The sequence below is a fragment of the Periplaneta americana genome, chromosome 1, assembly GCF_040183065.1.
Source record: "Periplaneta americana isolate PAMFEO1 chromosome 1, P.americana_PAMFEO1_priV1, whole genome shotgun sequence".
NCBI lineage: Eukaryota > Metazoa > Arthropoda > Insecta > Blattodea > Blattidae > Periplaneta > Periplaneta americana.
This window is the reverse complement of record NC_091117.1, coordinates 136,676,303-136,700,972: the sequence shown is the minus strand read 5'-3', so window position 1 is coordinate 136,700,972 and position 24,670 is coordinate 136,676,303. Positions and strand designations below refer to the sequence as shown.

Here is a 24,670-nt window from a genome sequence, read left to right as displayed (position 1 = left end):
TATAAAGTTGCATAGCACAATTACGAGTAAAAATGTATACTGGACTGCAAAAGAAATGCCGATACGAAATTATATAGTTTTCCGAGGACTTTAGCAAACATGGCGAGGTGGAAAGCTATTTTACTGAGATTAGTTAAATATGACTTCTATAACTTTTTCACGTTATTATTTAATATGAATTGCTTTTAAATTATTCATATACTTTTATTTGACAACGTTAATAAAAATAATACACGAAAATAGTGAAACTGCAGTTTGTATGCTATTCCACAACCTTCCTTATTATCCCTGGATGCTGTCATTGTTATAGTCGATATATACCGCCAGTTACGATTCATATTTTATTTTAAAAAAGTACCTATTTTCAGTGAGGGAAGTGAGACGGTACGCGACGGTATGGAATACCGACACTGGTTTCTATGGCCAGAAAACATACCCTTAGTGAAAAATGAGATACTGTCACTGAAAAAATGTGATCGTAAAAATTTGTTTATACATTCTTTACAGTAAAGAGTACTATCTGTTTGCTTCGTAAATTTAAACCACAGTCTTCTGGAACTGTATTCAGTGTGTATTTAGACACGCTTATTTGATAAGCTCAACCCCTGGAATGTTTACAACGGTAGTATTTCAAGTATAGAAGGCTGTGGTCTGCAGCTTGTGGTGGCCATTGTTGCCAATTTAGTGACTGTGTCATTTTTTGTTGCACTTTTTATAAATAATTAAGTAAGGCACTTTGAAGCTTTAACATTATTTTAAATGATAAGTCTCAAAGGACAGTGTGGAATGGTCTAGTAAATAGCTGAAGTAAATTGAAATTATTTTATTAAGAAATTTAATGTGTTGCGTAAGCTTCAAAGATTCGCGTTACTTGCTATACGAAACAATTTATTGTAGGCCTATACATAATGTATGTCTATGTTGTCAGGAAGGGGTATGCCTTTTTTTAAATCGAGGTATGCCAGAGGAAAATCTTGCAGTAGCATACCGCCTCTAGTTTTTATCCCACTTCCCTCACTGTCTATTTTATTACAAATATACATATAAAATAATTATAAATACAAATACAGAACTGCAATTGAATTTGAAACATTTAACTACACATTTCTCCATTGCATGGAATAAAAACTCTTTAGAAAATTCAAGCCAGTTCAGATATGTTTGTACAATTATTTCATACATAATTTATTTACAATTTACTGAAGACATACACGAAGAAGCTGAAATATGTAATGATAATAGAGCAATAATAATTTTTTTCGTACAGCAGTTCCAAGCTGGTTTGAACAGTCACGAACATGCACACATGGATTTTACTGTTCGCACAGCGCGAACTTCAAACTCTGACTGTTTCTGACTATAGTCATGTGTTCTTACAGCATGTCAAACGTCAAACCACAGTATAGAGAAGATACTGTGGTCAAACTGTTACAAATCGATTCCTGACAGTCAGAATTGATTTGCGAATCAAGTGCAAACCAATCTCTAATCATTGACGCATGCGCATTAAGATAATTTTGTCATTGTTTTCTGCATGTTATTTACAACATAACCTATATTAGTATGCCCTAAATATATAATCAGTTGTATTTTGGCATTGTTGTCTTCGTATAATTGCCATTTTTCAGGAAGGTAATACCACAGTCTAGTATATACAGTCACGAAGCTTGAGTTTTGAGGGTGCAAGGAACAACTGACTGTGCCGGTACTATTTCGTATTGTCTGTAATGTGGCGATATTAGCGATCCTAGTGGTTAGCAATATCTATGGATGCATATTTACTACGTATTGAGCTTCGTGACTGTATATACTAGACTGTGGTAATACTTCATACAAGCGTGCGTATTATTCTAAAGTTTTACCGCATAAGTTATAAGCGCACTATTATTTTTTATTCAATAGCTTTAACATTTAATTCTCTGGATACGTCATGTCAAGCTATTTTTATTCACTTTATAAAATATAAATCATAGATGAAGTTCATGTCTTTATTTTAGTTCACTTTTAAAACAAAATCTACAGTTTGTGATTATGATTTTTTGTTGTTTAGTCAACTGTCCGAAGACAGGTCTGAACCTCACAAGTGATACCACTTATGAGACAACTAGGCCAGGAGATAATGGGGTAGAATGGCCAGTTTTTCTCCCCCTCCATTGCATACATCGCCAACCAGCTGAGTATGCTGTACTTCAGAATGCCGCGTAAGTACTTACGTAGCAAGACTGTGCAAATTGATAGTAATTTAAAAACATGTTTATTCATGGTACAAGGGTAGATAAATAAAATATGAGTGCATAAAAAGAGATGTCTATTGCACCAAAAATAAATACATCAATGATGAAATAACTGCGTACACTGTGTGTACTTACGCGGTATTATTCTGAAGTCGTTTTCAGATTAATTGTAATAAAATTATTTTCCGGAAAGGTTTTAAAATAGAAATTACGCTAATTTAGGGCTGTAATTGTTCTTTCAGATGTCTGATTCAAACACTTCTAGTGATAACGACGATATGGTATATATATCTAGTGGGATGAGTTAGGCTTGCTGGAATTATTTGAGAAAAGAGACAGACCCAAAAATGAAACTTATTTTCAACATATTATCCCTAGGTACAAAAACAGCGAATTTATTATTTCCATGTAACCCGCCATGTAGCAGAGAATCTCTCTCTCAACAATTTGAAGTATCATAATATTTTAATTAACTGATTCTGCTGTCGTAAGTTCAAACACTTATCTAGATGGCAGTGGTTTCAACCAGTTTGAAAATGCGTTCGTACAGCTGAAATCACGGATGGTTTGAAATTAGTTTTCAAACCGATCATGCTCAACAGGCGAGGTTGGAATAGTTTGGAAACAGTTCTCAAACCATCACAAAGTTACAGCACAAACAAATCTAATAGAGTTTATATGCAATACCTTCTGTGTATCTCTATTTCTATTGTTTCCTAAGAGAAGTTCTCGTAACACGATTTCAAATCGATAGGGAGACTTCGACTCGGCATTTCTTGTGCAGCCCAGTGTACAGTGGATCAATTTAACTTCAAGTGAGATAAAAACCTACATGATTACTTTTTTTTCTATACATGTTTTTAATTCTGCAAATGTGAGATATGTTTTGTAAAGAATAGAGAAATTATTTAATGTGTGTCCAAAATTTTATTACGTCGCTACTGGAAAAGATTTTAAATAAGTGACTCTTTTGAGCGAGTTCTTCCACACATATTTCAATGAAGAACTGAAATAACTGAAAATGAAAGGTCAGACAGAATACACTTGTCATCTTAACTGTTTATAAGAAGCAGCTGATATAGCGTTTTTACGAATTTTTGCCAAATTCAAGAGGAACATTTTTTCTGTGTTCTGAACGCTTTGTGACTTGAAGGCCTATTCTGCTTATTGGTGGAAATGGTGATAGCAAGATGGTATTTGGAGAGACAAGTTCAAGAATTAGCCATGGGATTAACCGACATTCGCCCTACAGTTAACGAAAACCTAAGAAAAAACCTAACTACGTAGTCAGCCCAAATGGAATTCCTCAAGGATCAATATTAGATCCCCTACTTTTTCTAGTGTTTATAAATGATCTTGCCCCCCCCCTAATAAAAGATGTAGGTCATCACATATTGTTTGCATATGACACAAGTATAGTAATTACAGCCAATAACTCCAACACATTCCAATCTTCAACAGAGGGAATTCTCTTCAAAATATGTGACTGGTTCTCAGTCAATAAATTAGTATTAAATTGTAACAAAACTAACATAATTCAATTTAAATCCTGTCCAAATTCAACGTCGCAAATTTCTAGCGCAATCATTAATAATAGATCCCTATTAGAAACAACAACCAAATTTCTTGGCTTAAAAACCGATAATGTGTTAAATTGGAAAAATCATATTAAAGAAATTACCCCCAAACTAAATTCAGCTTGTTTTGCTATTACATGTATTCAAAAGATAGTAAATATCAATACCTTAAAAACAATATACTTTGCATACTTCCACTCGGTAATGAGTTTTGGAATAATATTATGGGGAAATTCCACAGATAGTAACAATATATTTCTATTACAAAAAGGAGTAATTAGAATAATAGTAGGTGCCAAATCTAGGGAATCGTGTAGGGCTATTTTCAAAAAACTACAAATAATGCCCATGGCTTGTCAGTATATCTTTTCATTAATAATCTTCCTCGTATGTAATCGTGAAAACTTTGTAACTAATTCAACAGTTCATAGCATAAATACACGTCAAAAAAATGACTTTCATACTCCATCGGCAAGTCTATCGTGCTATCAAAAAAGGAGTGTGTTATATGGCAGTAAAATTTTTTAATAGCCTCCCTATCGATATAAAAAATGAAACTCAAAACATAAATTATTTAGGGCCAAATTAAAGAAGTACTTAATTTCTCACGCCTTCTATTCTGTAGGTGAATTCATGACATTCAATGACACTTCATGAAATTGATACTAAAACTTTGTGTTGTACTAGTAGACTATATTGTAAATCTCGTCTATATATATTTCATCTAGACTGTGACTATAAATTAAGATTTTATAATAGTATTAAGTTTTTTGACTTGTTCCATATTCTAACTGTAAGCATGTATGAATACCATGGAATGTTAATAAATACAATACAATACAATACAAAACGCAGCATCAGATCTCGGAGTTCAACACGCTACTGTCTGCGCTACACTGGTAGTTCTCAAGGAGGGACATTTACATTAATTCTAAAAATATAATACTGGAAAGTCGTGACTTACCGTCGCACAAATAGGCATAAAATTATCTTCAAATTTTTATATAAAGAGATAAATAAACATCGACCATTTATAACAGCCATAGATCTTCTCCATTTGCAGAGACATAGTTTGAATTCTTATTCACTAAATGAGCTAGCTGACGTGAGTGTCGACTCCCTGAACGCACAGTAGAGTGTGAAAATATTACTGAATTTGATACATCTTACATTACATGAAGTGTATTGTTAATTTTATTATATCAAGTATTGGATAAAATTTGGGTTGTTTCAAAATTTTTAAAGCATGTATTCAAAATGTGCTTTTGCTTGGTATTCCATATTTACACAAATGTTTCACATCAGAATAGGTATGTATTAATCCATTTTCTTCTCTTCTTACTTCTTATCACTTGTCATTTGTGACTGCTATCTTCCCATACATTTTTAAGAAATCTGACCATTAACAATGAATCTCTTCTGCTTTTGTCTTCTTTATCCTTGACAACCAAAATTTGTATGCGTCTATCTGATAAAGTACCACCGTTGCCCGTTTCTTGATAAATCCATACTCCTAAATAATTTATGTTGTTCCGTATTCATGTAATATTCATGTCTGTTGCTTACTAATATTATATACTACCTTCCTTTTTATTTTCCACTGACATGTTTACAGTGTTTTCATTTGTTTTTCTTCCATTAGAGATAAGTGAGGTAACTAATACCTACATGGCGTAAGTGAAAATGCAAAGTTATCTAAGATCTCGGTTTAAGACTTAATCAGTTTTTCAACAAATCAAAAACTTCAGGCACTAAACCTTGTTTCATGTAAGTCTGATACGAGATTTCATCTATTATCAAGAGTTGTTCAGCAGATTGTTGTTTGTTGTTGTTTAGTCAGCTGTCTGAAGACAGGTTCGAACCTCGTAAATGACGCCAATAAGGCATCACTCATGAGATAAATAAGCCAGAAGATAGTGGGGTAGGGTGGCCAAAGAATTTAATTTACATACAGTAGAAGTCCTCTTAACTGGCACCAAAGGGACCACGCCAGTTCCGGATACGAGATTTTGCCGGATAATTGAATAAATACCGATCTATACAAAAAAAACAAAAGTTCGTATTTCATGATGCAAAATGTTGAAACTGCAGCCATGTGAAGCTTATTTCTCTATCACTTGCTCATAACTGAATAAACATAAAAACTGTGTGGATTTTCTTTATTAAAACACATCACACAACACAAATAATACACTAATTTTAGGTTCGAATATTCACTGAAAATGAAAGTTCGTGCTAAAACATATCACACAACACAAAATAAAACAATAATTTTAAGTTATAATATTCACTGAAAATGAAAGTTCGTGCTAACTTCCTAATATGGAAAAACTGACGGCCCACACTGTGGCAGATTTAAACTTTTTTTTTTTGCCTAATCGAAAGTGCCGTTGTTTTGGTATTGCCGGTTATATGGGTGCCGGTTAGCAGGGATTTTACTGTATATGTAATCCAACATTTAAGATCAATACTTTGATTACAATTCAGACTTATTATTCACTTATCTTTAAATTAATTTTATAAATCCATATTAAGATCTACATTTTTACTGACAGATGAGTTTTTTCTACTTGTATAGCATTTCCTAAGTTCGTTACATAATTTTCCAAGCAGTAAAAACTTTCTCCAGACCATCAATTATTTTAATCTCGTTATAAGACAATTCTACAAAAACTCAATCAGTTAAGTGATCAGTTTTTCTTCATTATACACTAATGACATTAATTAATTAGTAGCATTCTTCTCACCATGTAGTTTTAATTGATACGTATACATTATCCTTTCCTCTCTACTTGCAACCTTCAGCCACGACAACATGACAACACACAATTAATGGCTTTGAGAGCCACCCTCCAATTGATGGATGAACCGAGCACAAAGTACGCACAATACATTCATGCGTGTAAGCAACAAACTCCACTCTGGAACAGGCTGCATGCTTTCCGAGGCACCAACATAACATTTCAAATTATAATTTAATTTCATAAGAGCAGCATTACATATAGCATATACCCTTTAGTGTTTTTGTATAGGTAACAACGCAAAAATTCTTTCATATTCAATACCATGCAATATATTTACATTAAACAGAACGTGTTCAGCTGAAAGTTTTAAATGTTTTTTATGACTGGTGTTGAAAAATGTTAAATTTATTGAAGTCGTCTTTGTTTTACAAGTAACATTACAGGATTGTTTTGTCTATAAGTATTTCGGAACTGTTTTATTGCTGTATCGTGCATTGATTAATAGAAACAGACACTTCTCACCGAAATATTTTAAATGTTTCTTATGGTTAGCGTCGAGAAAAGTTTCACAATGATCTCTCTGATCATTTTATAGTTTTATGTTCAATTTATTGAAATGTATTTTGTTTTACAAGTAAGAACTCTATTACATTTATGGAATGCAATAAAGTAGAACTGTTTTGTGTGTTCTGAAATTATTTTTCTTGGACTGCTCTATCAAAGTGTTTATTTACGAGAAGAAAATATAGCCCAAGTTGAACCAATGTACAATGGGATTTTACATGTTTTCAAATGCTAAACATCATTAGAAAAAGTATTTCTCATGCTATGCATAAACGTAAATTACGACATCCAACATCAAGTCACAGCTGCAGACGATACTATCAGCACCACTGTCAACAGCAAAACCAGAATCATCACCACCACTGCCATCAGCAAAACCAGAATCAACACCGCCACCACCACTGCCACTGCCACCACACTGACCACCGACACTGCTCCCGCTGCCACAACCACCATTATTGCCAAGATCACACCACTACGATCATCTCTATGTCACTGTCAGATCATTAGATCGCAGAACTTCATGCACTAAAAATGCAAAGATATGCATGCAACCATGCTCTTAAAATGCTGAAATGTGTACTTACAACGAAAAAAATATGGAATAAGAATACAAAATTATAAGTAATTTCAAACATGTTTACTGTATAATATAGATTTGTATTTTAAGAAGGGGGAAAAGACTAACTGTAGTAACTTTCTAGGAATCTCACTTCTGTTGACGTCGTACAAAATTTTGTCCTATATTCTTTTGAGAAGATTTATTCCATATGTAGATGAAATTATTGGAGATCATCAGTGCGGTTTTACGCATAATAGATCGACTATTGATCAGATTTTTTTGTATTCGACAGATTTTGGAGAAAAATGGGAGTATATACATCAGTTATTCATAGATTTCAAAAAGGCATATGACTCGGTTAAGAGATAAATTTTATATAACATTTTTATTGAATTTGGCATTCCCATGAAACTAATTCGATTAATTAAAATGTGTCTCAGTGAAACTTACAGCAGAGTCCGTATGGCCAGCTTCTGTCTGATGCTTTTCCAATTCACTGCAGTCTAAAGTAAGAAGATGCACTATCACTTTTACTTTTTAACTTCGCTCTAGAATATGCAATTAGGAAAGTTCAGGATAACAGGGTTTGGAATTGAACGAGTTACATCAGATTCTTGTCTATGCGGATGACGTGAATATGTTAAGAGAAAATCCACAAACGATTAGGGAAAACACGGAAATTTTATTTGAAGCAAGTAAAGCAATAGGTTTGGAAGTAAATCCCGAAAAGACAAAGTAAATAATTATGTCTCGTGACCAGAACACTGTACGAAATGGAAATATAAAAATTGGAGATTTATCCTTTGCAGAGATGGAAAAATTCAAATATCTTGGAGCAACAGTAACAAATATAAATGACATTCGGGAGGAAATTAAACGCAGAATAAATATGGGAAATGCCTGTTATTATTCGGTTGAGAAGTTTTGTCATCTAGTCTGCTGGCAAAAAACCTTAAAGTTAGAATTTATAAAACAGTTATATTACCGGTTGTTCTTTATGGTTGTGAAACTTGAACTCTCACTTTGAGAGAGGAACAGAGATTAAGGGTGTTTGAGAATAAGGTTTTAGGAAAATATTTGGGGCTAAGAGGGAAGAAGTTACAGGAGAATGGAGAAAGTTACACAACGCAGAGCAGCACGCATTGTATTCTTCACCTGACATAATTAGGAACATTAAATCCAGACGTCTGAGATGGGTAGGGCATGTAGCACGTATGGGCGAATCCAGAAATGCATATAGAATGTTAGTTGGGAAGCCGGAGAGAAAAAGACCTTTGGGGAGGCCGAGACGTAGGTGGAAGGATAATATTAAAATGGATTTGAGGAAGGTGGGATATGATGATAGAGACTGGATTAATCTTGCACAGGATAGGGACCGATGGCGAACTTATGTGAGGGCGACAATGAACCTTCGCGTTCCTTAAAAGCCATTTGTAAGTAAGTATATATTTGTATATTCTGCACTAAGTTATAATGGAAGACCTCTCCGGAAAAAGGATGTAACATTAAATTAATACATCCAATAGCTGAATAAACTTGTATCCTTGATTAGTCAAATGGTTCTGCTAGTAAATATAGACCTAACGAAATATGCCTCTGAAATTATTTTCTTTTGTGCTGAAACGTGTATTATAGATTTATTGGTTACACCCTTATGCTGAGGAGGTCTTCAATTATTTATTTATTTTTTTATTGGGTTATTTTAGGACGCTGTATCAACATCTAGGTTATTTAGCATCTGAATGAAATGAAGGTGATAATGCCGGTGAAATGAGTCCGGGGTCCAGCACCGAAAGTTTGCTCGTATTGGGTTGAGGGAAAACCCCGGAAAAAACCTCAACCAGGTAATTTGCCCCGACCGGGATTCGAACCCGGGCCACCTGGTTTCGCGGCTAGAAGCGCTGACCGTTACTCCAAAGGTATGGACGTCTTCAATTATGGTAATGTACGACAATAAGTCATTTTCCTCAAATATCGATATAAAGTAATATTTTACACTACAAAAATTAAGAAGGCAACACATTCTTAGGTTGTGAAACCTAGTAGTACATCCAGTCATCTTTTGGAATACTTTCGTTCAGTGAACTGCTTATATACAGTAAATTATTATTATGACAATGAACAACTAACAGTTTTTCTAAAGTTTATAACTAAATACTCCCTTTTCTGTAATTTAGAAGTAAAACAAATGCAGAGAACGATCTCTCAACGTGATACAAAGTGACTGATGCATATTTCAACATAGGTAAGTTCCGAAGTAGACATGCATCAGATATTTTGGACGTGAAAAGTAGAAGAGGCTCGGCTGCAATTCGGATCATTTTCTAGTTCAGATTAAATATACGCAGAAAATTGTTAGAAAGAATCAAGTTAAAGGAATTAAAAGATTAAGATATGATATTGACAAATTTAGAAACAGAGAGATTGCGAATATATACCAAAAAGAGATGGACAAAAGAATGAAAGACATAGAAACGGACATAGAGGATGGTGTAACAGAACGGTGGAATATTCTAAGAAAGAAGTGGTTTGATAACGAATGTGAAGAGAAAATTAAGGAAAGAAACACAGCAAGGCTAAATTGGATATAAAAGAAAACAAGAACAAGTGCGGATAGCTATAAAACTAAAAAAGTGAAGCGAATAAGATATGAAGGAAGAAAAAGAGAGAATACCTTAAATCAATGTTACTGGAAAAAGAAGAAACAAAGAAATATTATACAAGAGTTGCAAACTTTAAGAAAGGAAATAAAAAGATTGACGGAATAGTTCAGTAATCTACTAGATAATTCAAATGAGGAAAATACTGCAGGCAGTGAAGAAATATTAACAGACAAATAAATGGGTGAACAACAAATGATGCCAAGAGAAGAAGAAATACTTGTAATACAAGGTGGTTATAATTAAACTGACGGTATTCAGCGTGGCACAGCACGGACTGTAATGATCGTAGGGGTGTGAAACCTCGTAGATAAGCTAATTAGGCAATACACTCGCGAATTATGCCAAAAATAATTAGTTCCAGTCTTGCCAGGTGAAAATATGGCGCTGTAAGCCGTCAGAACGTGGTATGGACGCAGGAAAAAGGCAGGAAAGATCAAACACATGATAACAGTGGTTCTGGCACGTTATTAGGAACTATGGTTACAAATACTGTTCCCACCTTAGCAACATGTTGCATGCGTAACACGGCATGGTCGACAGTTGCTCGCAGTGTATCTGGTGAAATCACAGAGACATGTCGTCGTATGCTAGCCTTTAGATCAGGCAGAGACCGGATATGTCCGTAATAGACACGATCTTTCAAATATCAAGTCACATGGATTTAAGTCGGGGGATCTTGAAGGCCATGCAACTGGAAATTGCCTAGAGATTATGCGGTAGATGCTGAGAGTTTCTTGCAGCAAATCTTTCACTTGGCGAGCGACATGTGGTGTTGCCCCATCTTTCATGAAAATAATAGTGTGGTCACAGTTGCGTTCTTGCAAAGCTGGAATCACGTGTTGCACAAGCAGATCCCTATAACGTGATATCACTTTACACCTAACAAACCCGCGAAGTGTCATCTTCTCAAAGAGAAACGGACCAAGAATGAAGGAGCTTGTGAAACCACACCAAACAGTAATGTAAGCTGAGTGCAATGGTTGTTCCTGCATATGTGGAGGAGTCGAACTCCATACGCGACAGTTGTGTATTCACTGCATCGTCCAGAGTAAAATGCGCCTCGTCAGTCCACAGAATATTTCCCGGCCACATGTTATTCACTTCCATGCGTGCCAAAAACCGAAGGACAAAATCACGGCGTTGTGGAATATCTTGGATTTCAATTGTTGCACAGTATGTTGTAGGGATAACAGTGTAAACTGCACCTCAAAATCTTGGAAACTGTTGATGAGGGGAGCGACATTTCACGTGACACAGCTAGAGCACTGGTTGCAGAATTTGAGACATGTGCTGCACGGTCAGCTACAGCTACAGAAACTTCGTCAACAACTTCCATGGTGATGGGCCGCCGTCCTCTCCCTGGTCCGACGCCTAATTCACCTGTTTCTTTGAATTTCTTCATCATGTTCTTCAGCCCATTAATTGACATGCAACAGGGAATTGACACAACACAATGCCACCGGAAGAACATACTGACGTCAGAGTTACAGACAATTGTACGTTGTGAATGTTTACAGCGCCATATTTTTACCTGGTGGCAAGATTTGGAACTAATTATTTTTTGCATAATTCTCGAGCACATTGTTTAGTTAGGATGTCTACGAGGTTTCGTCCACACCTGTGGAGTAACGGTTAGCGCGTCTGACCGCGAAACCAGGGTGGCCCGGGTTCGATTCCCGGTCGGGGCAAGTTACCTGGTTGAAGTTTTTTCCGGGGTTTTCCCTCAACCCAATATGAGCAAATGCTGGGTAACTTTCGGTGTTGGACCCCGGACTCATTTCACCAGCATTATCACCATCTCATTCAGACGTTAAATAACCTAAGCTGTTGATAAAGCGTCGTAAAATAACTCAATAAAATAAAATAATAAATCTACGAGGTTTCACACTCCTATGCTCATTAAAGTCCGTGCCGTACCACGCTGAACACCGTCAGTTTAATTTTAACCACCTGATATATCAAATGAATGATAATAAAGCTTCAGGAGAGGATGGTATTATAATAGAATTATTTAAACATGGAGGGGAAGAATTTGAACCTAATACAAATGATCTGGTTAAACGAAGAAATGCCAGACGATTGGAAGAATGCTATATTCCACCCGGTAAATAAGAAAGGAAATAAAGTAATGTGTGAAAACTATAGAGCAAGAGCTCTTCTGAATGTTGCTTGTAAGATAATATCAAAGCTAATAGCTAATGGGATGTCCAAAATAATGGGGAATATAGTGGGAAAATACCAAGGTGGCTTTATGAAAGGGAAATCTACTAGCAATCAGATATTTATATTGAGAACCATCCTAGAAAAATGTTATAAATATAATGTGGATCTTCATCTACTATTTATTGATTACAAACAAGCCTATGAAACTCGTAGTATTAACAGAAAGATCCTTATAGAGACATTAGTACAATTTATATACCTAGGAAATTAATTCGTTTAATTCAAAAGATATTATTGGACAACACAGGTAAAGTGAACTTTCAAGCAGAACTAGCTCATAAATTTGATATCAGGCGAGGGATAAGACAAGGTGATGCACTTTCCCAAATATAATTTAATATTATTGGAAAGAGTAGTCAGGAAAGTGGATTTCAACCCAGGTGGTACAATTTATAACAGGATGGTTCAAATTTTGGCATACACGTAGTGTTAATCAGTAGATCAATACAAGTAATGCAAACAAACTATACACAATTAGAACAAGAAGGTATTAAAATGGGATTAAAAGTTAATATGGAGAAAACAAAATATATGATTGCATCAAGAGACAAGAACAGATGGATACATTATAATAATATATCAATTCGGAACAAAAATTTTGAAAGAGTTCAGAGTTTTAAATATTTGGGATCAATAGTTACAGAAGATAATATAATAGGGGAAGAAATAAAAGAAAGACTGCAGAAGGGATATAAATGTTATAGGGCTTTACTTCCACTTATGAAATCACAAAATCTTTCACAAAATAGTAAAAAGATAATATACAGAACAGTTATTAAACATATGCAGCCGAAACTTGGTGCATGCTAAAGAGAGTAGAGACCGGATTTTAAAGGGAAAATTTTTCATCAAAAAAGGACAAAAAAGGGAAAGTTATACTTGACTTGAAAAAGGACTATATTACTTCCCAAAACACACTTCAGCACATTCATGGATATAAATGGCACACACAATCTTACATTTATCTCTTCACAACATAAGGAAAGTATTGTATTTGATATAGTATAAAAAAAAGGACTTCAAAAAGGACTATATTACTCCCTCAAAAGGGTGAAAACACACTTCAGCACATTCATGTATACACGTAGCACACACAAGCTTATATTTATCGCTTTACAACATAAGGAAAGTGTTGTATTTGATCACATTCAACATTTCAATATGTTTCAATATGATTCTGCCTCTTTGAATGCAGAATATCTTTATAAACAGAAAATGACCGCTCAACATCAACTGAAACCAGAGGTGAAAATTTTCTTTTTATCCTGAACTCTAAATCAGCACACTTTATTAGTTTTTTAATGTCTGGAATCAGAAGAAGAACGATATTTATTTTCGCTTACTCAGGAAGTTATAAGCCTATCGGAAAAATATAGGAGAATTATCTAAATATTTGCGATATTCTGTCAGAAAAGGACCAAAATAGGAGATGTTTTTAAAAAGGGGGGGAAAAAGGGAATATGGTCTAAAAAGGAAAAAAAAAGGTAAGTCAAAACCACATAATTTGGTCAGTGGAAGATAGTTTTGAACATCGTGATTAATTATTTCATGTTTCGTGTAGAAATAAAAAAGGGATGCCCTTTAAAATCCGGTCTCTAGTGATGAGAGAAGAATAGCAATATGGGAAAGGAAAATCCTGCGAAGAGTATATGGGCCTAAAATAGAAAATAATGAATGGAAAATTAGACCTAACAATGAACTCTATGATTTGAATGGTAAACCCCAAATTATAGGTGATACAAAAAGTATGAGTAAGATGGACGGGACAAGTAGAAACAAGTGAAGAGGGCTCCCTACTACGAAAGATATATATAAAAGGAAACTAGGTGAAAGAAGATGTGTGGGAAGACCGAGAGGGAAATGGTTGGAAAACACTGAGGAAGATATGAGAGAGCTAGACATAAGAGGATGGAGAAGAAGAATACATGATAGAAAATATTGGGCTTCAATAGTAAGACAGGCTCTGGCCCTACAGGGGCCGTATCGCCGTGGAATAGTAAGTTCCTAACTTTGGTAACTGTTGCTGTTGATTTCGATTTTAGCAACTTTTTGTAGCAAAATCAATGCAGCAAATTGCACGCCAAGCATTGATGTCACTTTAACGTCAAATATTTCATATAATATACAACTCAGAAAAATAGCGTATCTCGGGCACACCGTACTAAATAAAAAATATTAACTCATCGTAAAAGGTAAAACCAAGGCGAAAAACGAATAGGTGTCGACAGCCGATGTCTTTGCTGCGCAATACACGGAAAAGGCGGTTTATAGTATGCAGAACAGCTACTGCGGATAGATGTGATGATTTAGGCAACAAGATCAAACAGTCGTTAATAAATATGGCATTAGAAGAAGACTCGACAACTAATAATGCGTTCCACCATGAGGCTCTTTATTATTGCGTATACAATTTTAAATAACATTTTGGATATATAAAACGCAAGTCTGAAATTAAAATGGTGGCAATCGTCGACAAAATGCGAGAACACTAGCAAGTGGAGTTCAACTAAAGTTCCAACAGCGACTTGAAATGGAGAGAGAAATAGATTTAAAAAACCGCAGGAATGTCAAATTGTTACATTATTGCCCAAAAAAACCTTGAGTGCATGCACTTAACTATGCCTTTGTACAAAAAAAAAATCGATTCTATGGACTTAAATATGCAAAATAAAATAAATAAAAATTTACATGTAAACACAAAAACCCTCCAAATACACACGAATTCAGATGGAAATGGGGTCCATTTTAACCCAATTATTACACAGTATATAAAGTTTCCTTTATATGTTCAATTAATAGAAAAACATGCAACTTTATGTTATTTTCGAAGTCTAGTCATCAAAATAAAAGTAACAGCATTCAAACAACTTTTAGAGAAGATAAAAGGATGTATTATTATTATTATTATTATTATTATTATTATTATTATTATTATTATTATTATTGTTATATGCGTATAATAAACACGAAAGTTTAGGAAATAATGCAACACGTAAAAATTTGACTGTGCAGAATTAAATTTTATGATTATGATGATGATTATTATTATTATTATTACTAGTATTATTATTATTATTATTATTATTATTATTATTATTATTATTATTTTGTTATTTAAAACATTCTTCCTGATTCTGTGTGCAAACAATTCTAATATTGAAGAAGATCCCCGGTAAAATACAATCTGATCTTATTGCTTTTTTGAAATACGAAGTCCCTTATTTAAATCGCACCGATCTCTTTATCTATTGGTTTCTGTTGGCAAGAAGAGAGATTTCGTTTACAGAGAGATATAAAGGATAAATCATACATCACAAGACATGGCATCGCATCACAAACTTGACTTCAGTGAGACGTGTTGGAAGTCATCAGTCTTTGCAATATCGAATATCGTATGCTACAACACGGTTCGCTACAATTTGGAACAGCGTATATTTACTTACGATTGTTATGTGAAGCTTAAAAGCTATAAAAAGTGTAAAAGGAAGCTCGAAAGGAAGGAAGATTCACTGAATGCAAGAAAAGACATGTTCGGTGGTAATCAATGAGATTTTTGTCTCTGGAAAACAGTGAAAGGGAAAAGCATATGGAAATAATTCGTATACAAGAAAATAATTGAAATGCAATATTCGGGCTATGATAGCTTGTGATTACAAATGCTAAACTTGAAAGAGAGGTGCCAATTTATTGTATCTGGACTGCAATGGAGGGAATTCTCAGACTCTCATGTAAAGGTAGGAGTGAATTTATTGACACACATCATCCAACGGTTTTCACTAACGTAATCTGCGTGCCTGCTTTTTGCCAAGTGTTCCATCAGCATAATTATGACTAGCGAAGGTGACTTATAAGTAGGGGACTGTATAGGCCTACTATTGGAATTAGAGTAATCTAAAATATACTTACTTATGGCTTTTAAGGAACCCGGAGTTTCATTGCCGCCCTCACATAAGCCCGCCATCGGTCCCTATCCTGTGCAAGATTAATCCAGTCTCTATCATCATATCCCACCTACCTCAAATCCATTTTAATATTATCCTCCCATCTACGTCTCTGCCTCTCCAAAGGTCTTTTTTTTTCCTCCGGTCTCCCAACTAACACTCTGTATGCATTTCTGGATTCGCCTATACGTGCTACATGCCCTGCCCATCTCAAACGTCTGGATTTAATGTTGCTAATTCTGTCAGGTGAAGAATACAATGCGTGCAGTTCTGTGTTATGTAACTTTTTCCATTCTCCTGTAACTTCATCCCTCTAAGCCCCAAATATTTTCCTAAGAACCTTATTCTCAAACACTCTTAATCTCTGTTTCTCTCTCGAAGTGAGAGTCCAAGTTTCACAACCATACAGAACAACCGGTAATATAACTGTTTTATAAATTCTAAGTTTAAGATTTTTTGACAGCAGACTAGATGACGAAAGCTTCTCAACCGAATAATAATCCGTATACTCAGAAATAATCCATATACAAGAAAATAATTGAAATGCAATATTCGGGCTACGATAGCTTGTGATTACACTGGCTAAACTTGAAAGAGAGGTGCCAATTTATTGTATCTGGACTGCAATGGAGAGAATTTTCAGATTCTCATGTAAAGGTGGGAGTGAATTTCTTGAAAGAATGTTCTGTTGTTCATACATCATCAAACGGTTTTCACTAACGTAATCTGCTTGTCTGCTTTTTGCCAAGTGTTCCATCGGCATAATTATGGCTAGCGAAGGTGACTTATAAGTAGGGGACTGTATAGGCCTACTACTGGAATCAGAGTAATCTAAAATATAGAGGAAAAATACGCAACAATAAGTGTTTTGAAATTTATGTTCTAAAAGCAAGTGTATTAATTCCGATGTTAATTTTAGTTTGGAATTGGATACATACAGTATATGACGCAGCACCGGTTCACTTTCATTTGAACGTTCGAGAGTTCTTACATACAAGCTCTTACAACAGGTTATCGGCAGTGGCTTTCGAAAAACACCATGACTTCCCAGGTCCCCCGACTTGAGTCCTAGGGATTATTTTGTTTTGGGATATATTATTTGATACGTTTTATGTATTAAATTATTCCAGCCCTGTTGATAATGTTACCGAATTACGGGAACGTATTGCCAATGGTTATCAACGCATTATATAATAATAATAATAATAATAATAATAATAATAATAATAATAATAATAATAATAATAATAATAATAATAATAATAATGATTTATTTTAGCTGGCAGAGTTAAGGCCGTAAGGCCTTCTCTTCCACTCAACCAGCAAAAAGTGTATATACATATGCATGAACTTACAAAGAATCCAACAATTTGATTTAGATGAGAGTTACATGTATACAAAAGTTATTTACAAATTAAACAACAAAATACTATGAACTATTAATTAAACACTGAAATAAACTGTGTAGCAGAATTAAACTAAAATACATAGAATGTTAATATATTTCAAATAATATTAGATAATAGAAAGAGATTATTACGAGACAATTAAAATACAGCACAATCAGGATGATGTCTAAAGAAAAAAGTAACAATGTAGTCAGTGATAGTTTAAATCAGTATGATTGGAGTGAAATGCTAATAAGGTTATCTTTTAAGCTGTTCTTAAAGGTGTTTATTGTCTTGCAGCCCCTAATACTTTGTGACAAGGAATTCCATTGACGCGAGGTGGATATTGTAAAAGATGATGAATAACAAGATGTTCTATGAAGAGGTATACTTAGCGTGCCACAGATAAGTGATCTGGTATTTACGTCGTGGTTAGAGTATAGATAAGAGAGACGAGACGAAAGGTAATTTGGTGTTGAAGTGTGCAGAATTCGAAAGAGTAAAGACAAAGAGTGTAAAGTTCTACGTTCTTTAAGTCGGAGCCACGAGAGACTTAGTCGGAGCCACGAGAGACTTAGAGGGATATTCGAACATGTACGATTGTCAATGAGGAAACATGCTAATATTTTGGTTATAATTAATTGACTTACACAGAATAGTTAACATTTCATAACGCTACCAATAAAATACATGCAACACCTAAGTTGCTACATTAAATTTAAATTTCCGAATAACATGAAAAACAAAATTAAGGCTAGGTTAAATTGCACGATTGCGTTTAATCAGTAAGCTTCACATTTACCTGAGCACAGCGAAATCTGCAGCAGCAACACCACAGCTAAATGATTAAAACATCCCAGCATGCTTAAAAAAGAACCCTGATATTGTACCTGATTACTTGCCTGTGTTTTTAAGAGTTTGTACAGATCTGTTTCCATCAGACATTGTACAATATACACATCCTTCATCTGATCAATTGTTACCGCACGAAGAATATCTCTGATATCTATTATCTGTAAATAGAGAAAAGTTGTAAATGTAATTCAAGTACAGAAAATGTATATATGTCCAATCATTTTTAAATAATACGTACCATCTTACTGTACAACTTACGCAATCACTAATTAAAACACTCCTTCAGATAACTTGTGTCATATGATATAGGCTATACTAATAAAGAATGTTTTTGCCACGTGCTTCGAAATGAAAGTTTTAGTCAATGTTTGTGTTAACTTAAAATATTTCATCATGCACAGTTTAAATAAAGAATATAAACATATAAAAAATTACAGGGAATTTAAAGAAATCCCAATGATGGTGTGAAATGCCTATACTTGAATCAAAGTTATAAAATACAATATGTACTTTCTTCAACACTGTAGTGCAGGCTTGCCAAAACTCTGCACATTGTGCAGTCGCGGACATAGTGCAGTTGTCTTTGTGCGATGTGCACTTCCTATCCCCTACCTGGAGGGAGTGAATCGGCTTGGAGGGGAGCTATACAGCACTTGCAGTAGCAGATCAGCTTTTGTTTCAGTACCACAGATCAGTACGTGTGCTGACTGGGCTGTGGCTGTGAATGCGTTATGAAAAATAAAGTGAGGAGTTCACAGATATAACGAAGAAGAGAAATTACAAATCATATAATATAATTGTTATAGGCCTAATGTTTTCCTCAGCTCATGTCGAGGTAATAGTCTTGTGACAGTTTAGATCAGATTAGTAAAGTTCTCAAAATATATTCGCCAGCGCTTATTTCTTAATCAGTACTCTCACGGCAAAACAAACTTGACAATGGCGTTGTTTTGGAGTCTGTACTAACACAGCCATCAAAGGTTAGACGACTTACGACTTCCATTTCATAAGCTGGTAAGTGATGAGAATATAGTGAGGAATACATGTGAGGCTCTTGAGGTTCTAAGGAACGAAGAAACCAACTATTTGCAAGGCGGAAAAATTTTCTGGAAAAATATATAATGGCAAATTTTCCACCTCACGTCACTATATTATGTTAATATAGCCTACTTACATTAATACATCTTTAAACCTGACATAAAGAGAATGTCATCGCTCCACAGCTTGTGAACTACACTTTTAATTTCTTTCAGTAACGCTTCCAACTTGTCGACACTTGCTCCCAAAGTTTTCCAAATAAACTATATGTGAATTTAAATTCTAAGCTTAATTTATATTATTTATTAATATTAATGTTCATTTATACTGACATACGGCAAGGAAATGATTTTAGTGTAAAAACTTCACAACGTCCTAATGCATGTAATTAATTGGGAGTAAATTATTTTCTGCAACATTTATGTACCAATGGTCCCAATAAATAGTAATGCTTGACGAACAATGAAAGAGTAGGATCTATTACTTTAAAATAATTAGTACCTACTACGTAAAATGAAATATTGTGTTCGTTTTTTGTGGTTTCGAAATTACTGCAATATTTTTTTCTTCAAATACTATATAAAAATCATGTTAATAAATTATGCTTTACAAATCACTACTTTGTGAAGTATAACTGAATAAGCCAAAAGTGTCTTGTATTACAATTATCAAATATAGACACTGATAATAACTGTGTTTTTTTTTTTGTCCCTTCTGCTAAGTGTGTTTATAATGTCCAAATGCCTATTTAATCCAACACTAGAAGCGCAGAATAGATTATTGTACACTCCTCTAGCTAAGAACTGAGAAGAGCAACGCTTGAATGATGCAGTCCGCATAGACCGCCATGCCGATCCGCGCATATAACTGCACTTTCAGTGTCTCATTTCTGGCATGCCGGCTGTAGTGTATTTTATTTCATATTCATCTACATATATAACTCAAGACTATACCCAATATTTTCATGACAATTGTTTGAAAAGACTCGAAACAAATTAATAAAGACTGGAGCAAGACACATCGCGTAGAAAACCATGAGGTACGCGTTTCCGTGGTACCACGAGTGATGTTAGAGTAAATCTTTCATGTCAAAATGTTACAATTATTTTTCTCTCCTACCTCTAACATAGGCGTTCCACTTAAAAAACAAAAACGACACATACCATCAGTTATCAATCCATGGTCACTTAAAATATTTCTCCTATAAATTTTACAACTTTTATTACATACATTTCTACATTTGTTTTCGTGTATAATATAGTGAAAGGAGAGTCTTAGGGATTGGGTTCGGTGCGACACAAGAGTTTTTATTAATCAGCAGTGAAGGAGGTACTTTTAATTTTGTTGCTGTACAGTCTAAGAAAAAAGTTTTGTCGCACAGATACCTTAGAAGTTCCAGAAAGGAGGCAGTGCGCATGATAAGAGAAAGTGCGACCTGGTTCACAAAAGGAAGTAATAAAATTAGCTTTATTTCGTTGTATGTCTGATCATGCGCAATGCCTCCTTTCTGGACTTACAAAGTATCTGTGCGCAAAACTTTTTTTTAAGAATGTACGTTTTGTAGACACCAGATCGGCAGGAAATACTGGGGGGAGGGGGGAGATTTTAGAGTGAAACATGTATTTTATGCAGGACCAGTTCGTAGTATAATTGATAGATGATTGCAGTTAACTTGTATCTACAAATTTCACATGGATTTTTAAGTCATGCAACATGGATTTAACACCGAAAGAAATAAATAATCAACGAAATGTGACGAAGGGAGTTCCTTTTTAAAATTAAAATACGAATAAAACATAACTATGTACACTTGGTCAAAATGAAAGTGGGCGGTCTCTTGAGCAGTAAAAATTTTCCAAGTCCCTTCGGGTGAGCGCGCAGTTCACTACCGTAAACCTCCGTGCGCCGCTTTAGTTAACTGCATAACACAAGGCGCTGATTTGGGCTACCTCCACAGCATGCTTCGAATCTCCGTAGAGAATTTTTTGTTTCGTCCTTTCTTTTACTTTTTACAACTCCTTTTATTGTAATATAATCAAATAATTTTGCTTATGTTATTTCATGTTACAGATAATTACAAAATTGGTGAAAATTTGTGGTTATAATTCCAGGAAATCAGGATATATTTTGTCACTAGAATTACGGTTTTTCTTCTTGTTTACAATTACTACGTTTAGGTCTTGATGATCACGGATTTAGATTAGTATAATAATCATATTCTATGTAGCACAACTTGCAAATTAATTATAAAAAAATAAATTTAACCGTCAACATATTTACTGAATGTTCCTTAGGCAATATAGTGTAAAGCAACAGGGATTAATAAAATAATTAACACAGCATTTTAATAAGGAAGCCCCTAATTATCGTCTTCAGTGTTACTGCCATCTAGCGTTAAAAGTTTCTATTAACATGAAAAAAATAATAAAGCGAAAAATATTCTAAGGATAAAAAAATGACGAAAGCCTGTTATATTTTCACTGATGCATTAAAAAAAAAAAAAATTTGAACTTGCAATCTCACGAAATCTTAGCTAACGCTCTACCAACTACGCTAAGAGTTTTACTGCAGTCAGTATGGCATTGTAACGAGCAATGGTTGTACTCCACTTGAGAACCTGTTATACAGTATATAGTGTTTGTGTCAGTAGCGTTTCAGTTAATTCTTTCTGAACACCGATTTCTTTAATAGCGCCATTCAGTCCAGCTTGGTGTGGCAATTGCTCTGCCACTCTACTGACGATCGGAATGCTTGCTCGTTTCTCATGCGCTCACATCTAGTGTAGCAATTTCACGTATGGAGTTGTTAAGCTGTGTACTGTGAATGGTGGTGGCAGTCGGCTTGCAACCTAATAACTGATCTGAGAGACTAAGTTCAAATCGGGTATTTCCATGAGCGCTCAGGACAGCCAGGCTTTGTTCAAAAGATTGCATATATTCTTCTAGTAGTTATAATGGGGAACACAACTATTAATCACTAAAATCTTCCGAGAAAATAATTCATATACGAGATTTAAAACAGACAGATCGTTCAGAATGTTTAAACAGTGAATATTGTAACACAAACCAGAGGCGGCTTTTCAGGTGAACCAAGTGAAGCACAACTTCACCATAGAAATTAAAAAAATTGAAAAATTTAATTTACTTTTATTATACATCACAGTGCGACTGATTTGTATGATATTTATGTTTAATGTACGTTCAAAAATCGCGCCGCGCTGAAGAATTAACGAACATAGCGAGGGTTAATCCACTTTTTGTTTTGTGACTTTCTATTTCGTTTGCTATGGTTACCGTAGCAACAAAACTCCGATACGTTTAAGTTCTGAGCTGTTCTTGACTCATAACTAGAGTCCTGCGTTTGGTTACCTAAGCCTTCGAACAACGGCAACAGTGTAGCTATGTATGGAGTATAGCACAGCGTTTACACTTTAGGTCTCCTGCTGTTCAGTGAAACATATCAAGACAAAACAAAGCTAGACGGTTGGAAATGAATGCTCTAATAAAATAATTTGGTAGCGAACACTTCATTAGGAAAGAAGAAAACGTATTTTATCAGAAATAGGAGACATTTTTATTTTGAAACACTTAAAATATTTTACAGTTACTTGTAATGTACAGCTCAGAGACTCGTAAAGCAAGTAATCAGTGTAAATAATTTTTTTATTGTGATTTATTGTATTATTGTAATTTCCAGTATTTATTTATAGATGTATACATACATAGGCTGTGTCCAGTTGCAACGTTCGCAAGTAAAACAAGTAGGCCTATTCATAATTAATTTCTGTAATCTGGCATTAGAGACGGTAATACATGGAGACAAAAACAACCTACATACATTTCTATATTCAAATTTCAATCCTTTCACAATAAATCATCATATTATTTAATTCTAACTCATTTAACTTTGATAAAATATATCTATTCATTTTAAAAAGTGCAATTTAAATATTAAAAAACTCTGTAAATAGGCTAAAAATAATGAGCATTGCCTTTTAAATTTGGGTGAAAAATATATTGTGAAAAAAAAGTAGGCCTATCTAGAATCTAGATGCGTTTTACTTGTTGTGAGCATAATTTTTTGTTGTCCATAAGATGCCTTTAAATAAATACACTCAGGGACAAAAAAACCGGACACTTCTATATTTGCTTATATTTTGTTGCCAATTATTTGAAAATGAAACAAAACCCATTTAAACAAAATAATGTTTCATTTAGCACCTTATACGACAACATTTGAAAAAAAAAATCTCTGATGAGAAAACTTACAAAAAAAATTACAAAGGGCATATAACTATGGCATCGTTTGCTCTAACTGTTCTTTTCATTTTATGGTGCCTTATTCAACATTAAAAACTCTTTTTAGTAACGGGTATTACCCCCTCTGGCTTGAATAACTGCATCCGTACGTCTTGGCATGCTCTCAATTTGGTTAGCAATGTCTTCTTGAGGAATAAGTTCCCATTCTTCGCCAAGTGCTCGCCTCAACTCTTGTAACGATTTTGGTCTTGGTCGTCTATTCTTAACACGCCGTCCCAGCATGTCCCACACGTGTTCAATTGGGTTCATGTCTGGACTCCTTGCTGGCCATGGAAGAACATGGATTCCCACTTCTTGTAGATAATCTCCGAACGCATGGGCAATATGCGGCCCTGCATTATCATGCATTAAAACAAAATTATCGCCTACAAATTGGCCAAATGGCACAACATGATCAGCCAAACATTCATTTATATACCTATCAGCTGTTAATCTTCCATTTTCAACAAAACCCAACTCTGTACGAGCAACCGTACACACTCCTGCCCAAACCACCACTCCACCACCTCCATACGGCACATTTTCGGAAATGCAACACTGTGAAAATCGTTCTCCCCTCCTC

General features: G+C 34.6%; 1 protein-coding gene across 1 annotated transcript in view; it reads right to left on the bottom strand.

The window, feature by feature from the left end:
• The window catches only part of rl (Mitogen-activated protein kinase rl), a 536,876-nt gene that overhangs the window by 88,468 nt on the left and 423,738 nt on the right, over positions 1 to 24,670 (bottom strand). The window contains exon 3 of the mRNA XM_069827948.1: positions 18,799 to 18,909. Coding sequence (XP_069684049.1) covers positions 18,799 to 18,909 — 111 coding nt within the window. The remainder of the gene's footprint in view (positions 1 to 18,798; positions 18,910 to 24,670) is intronic.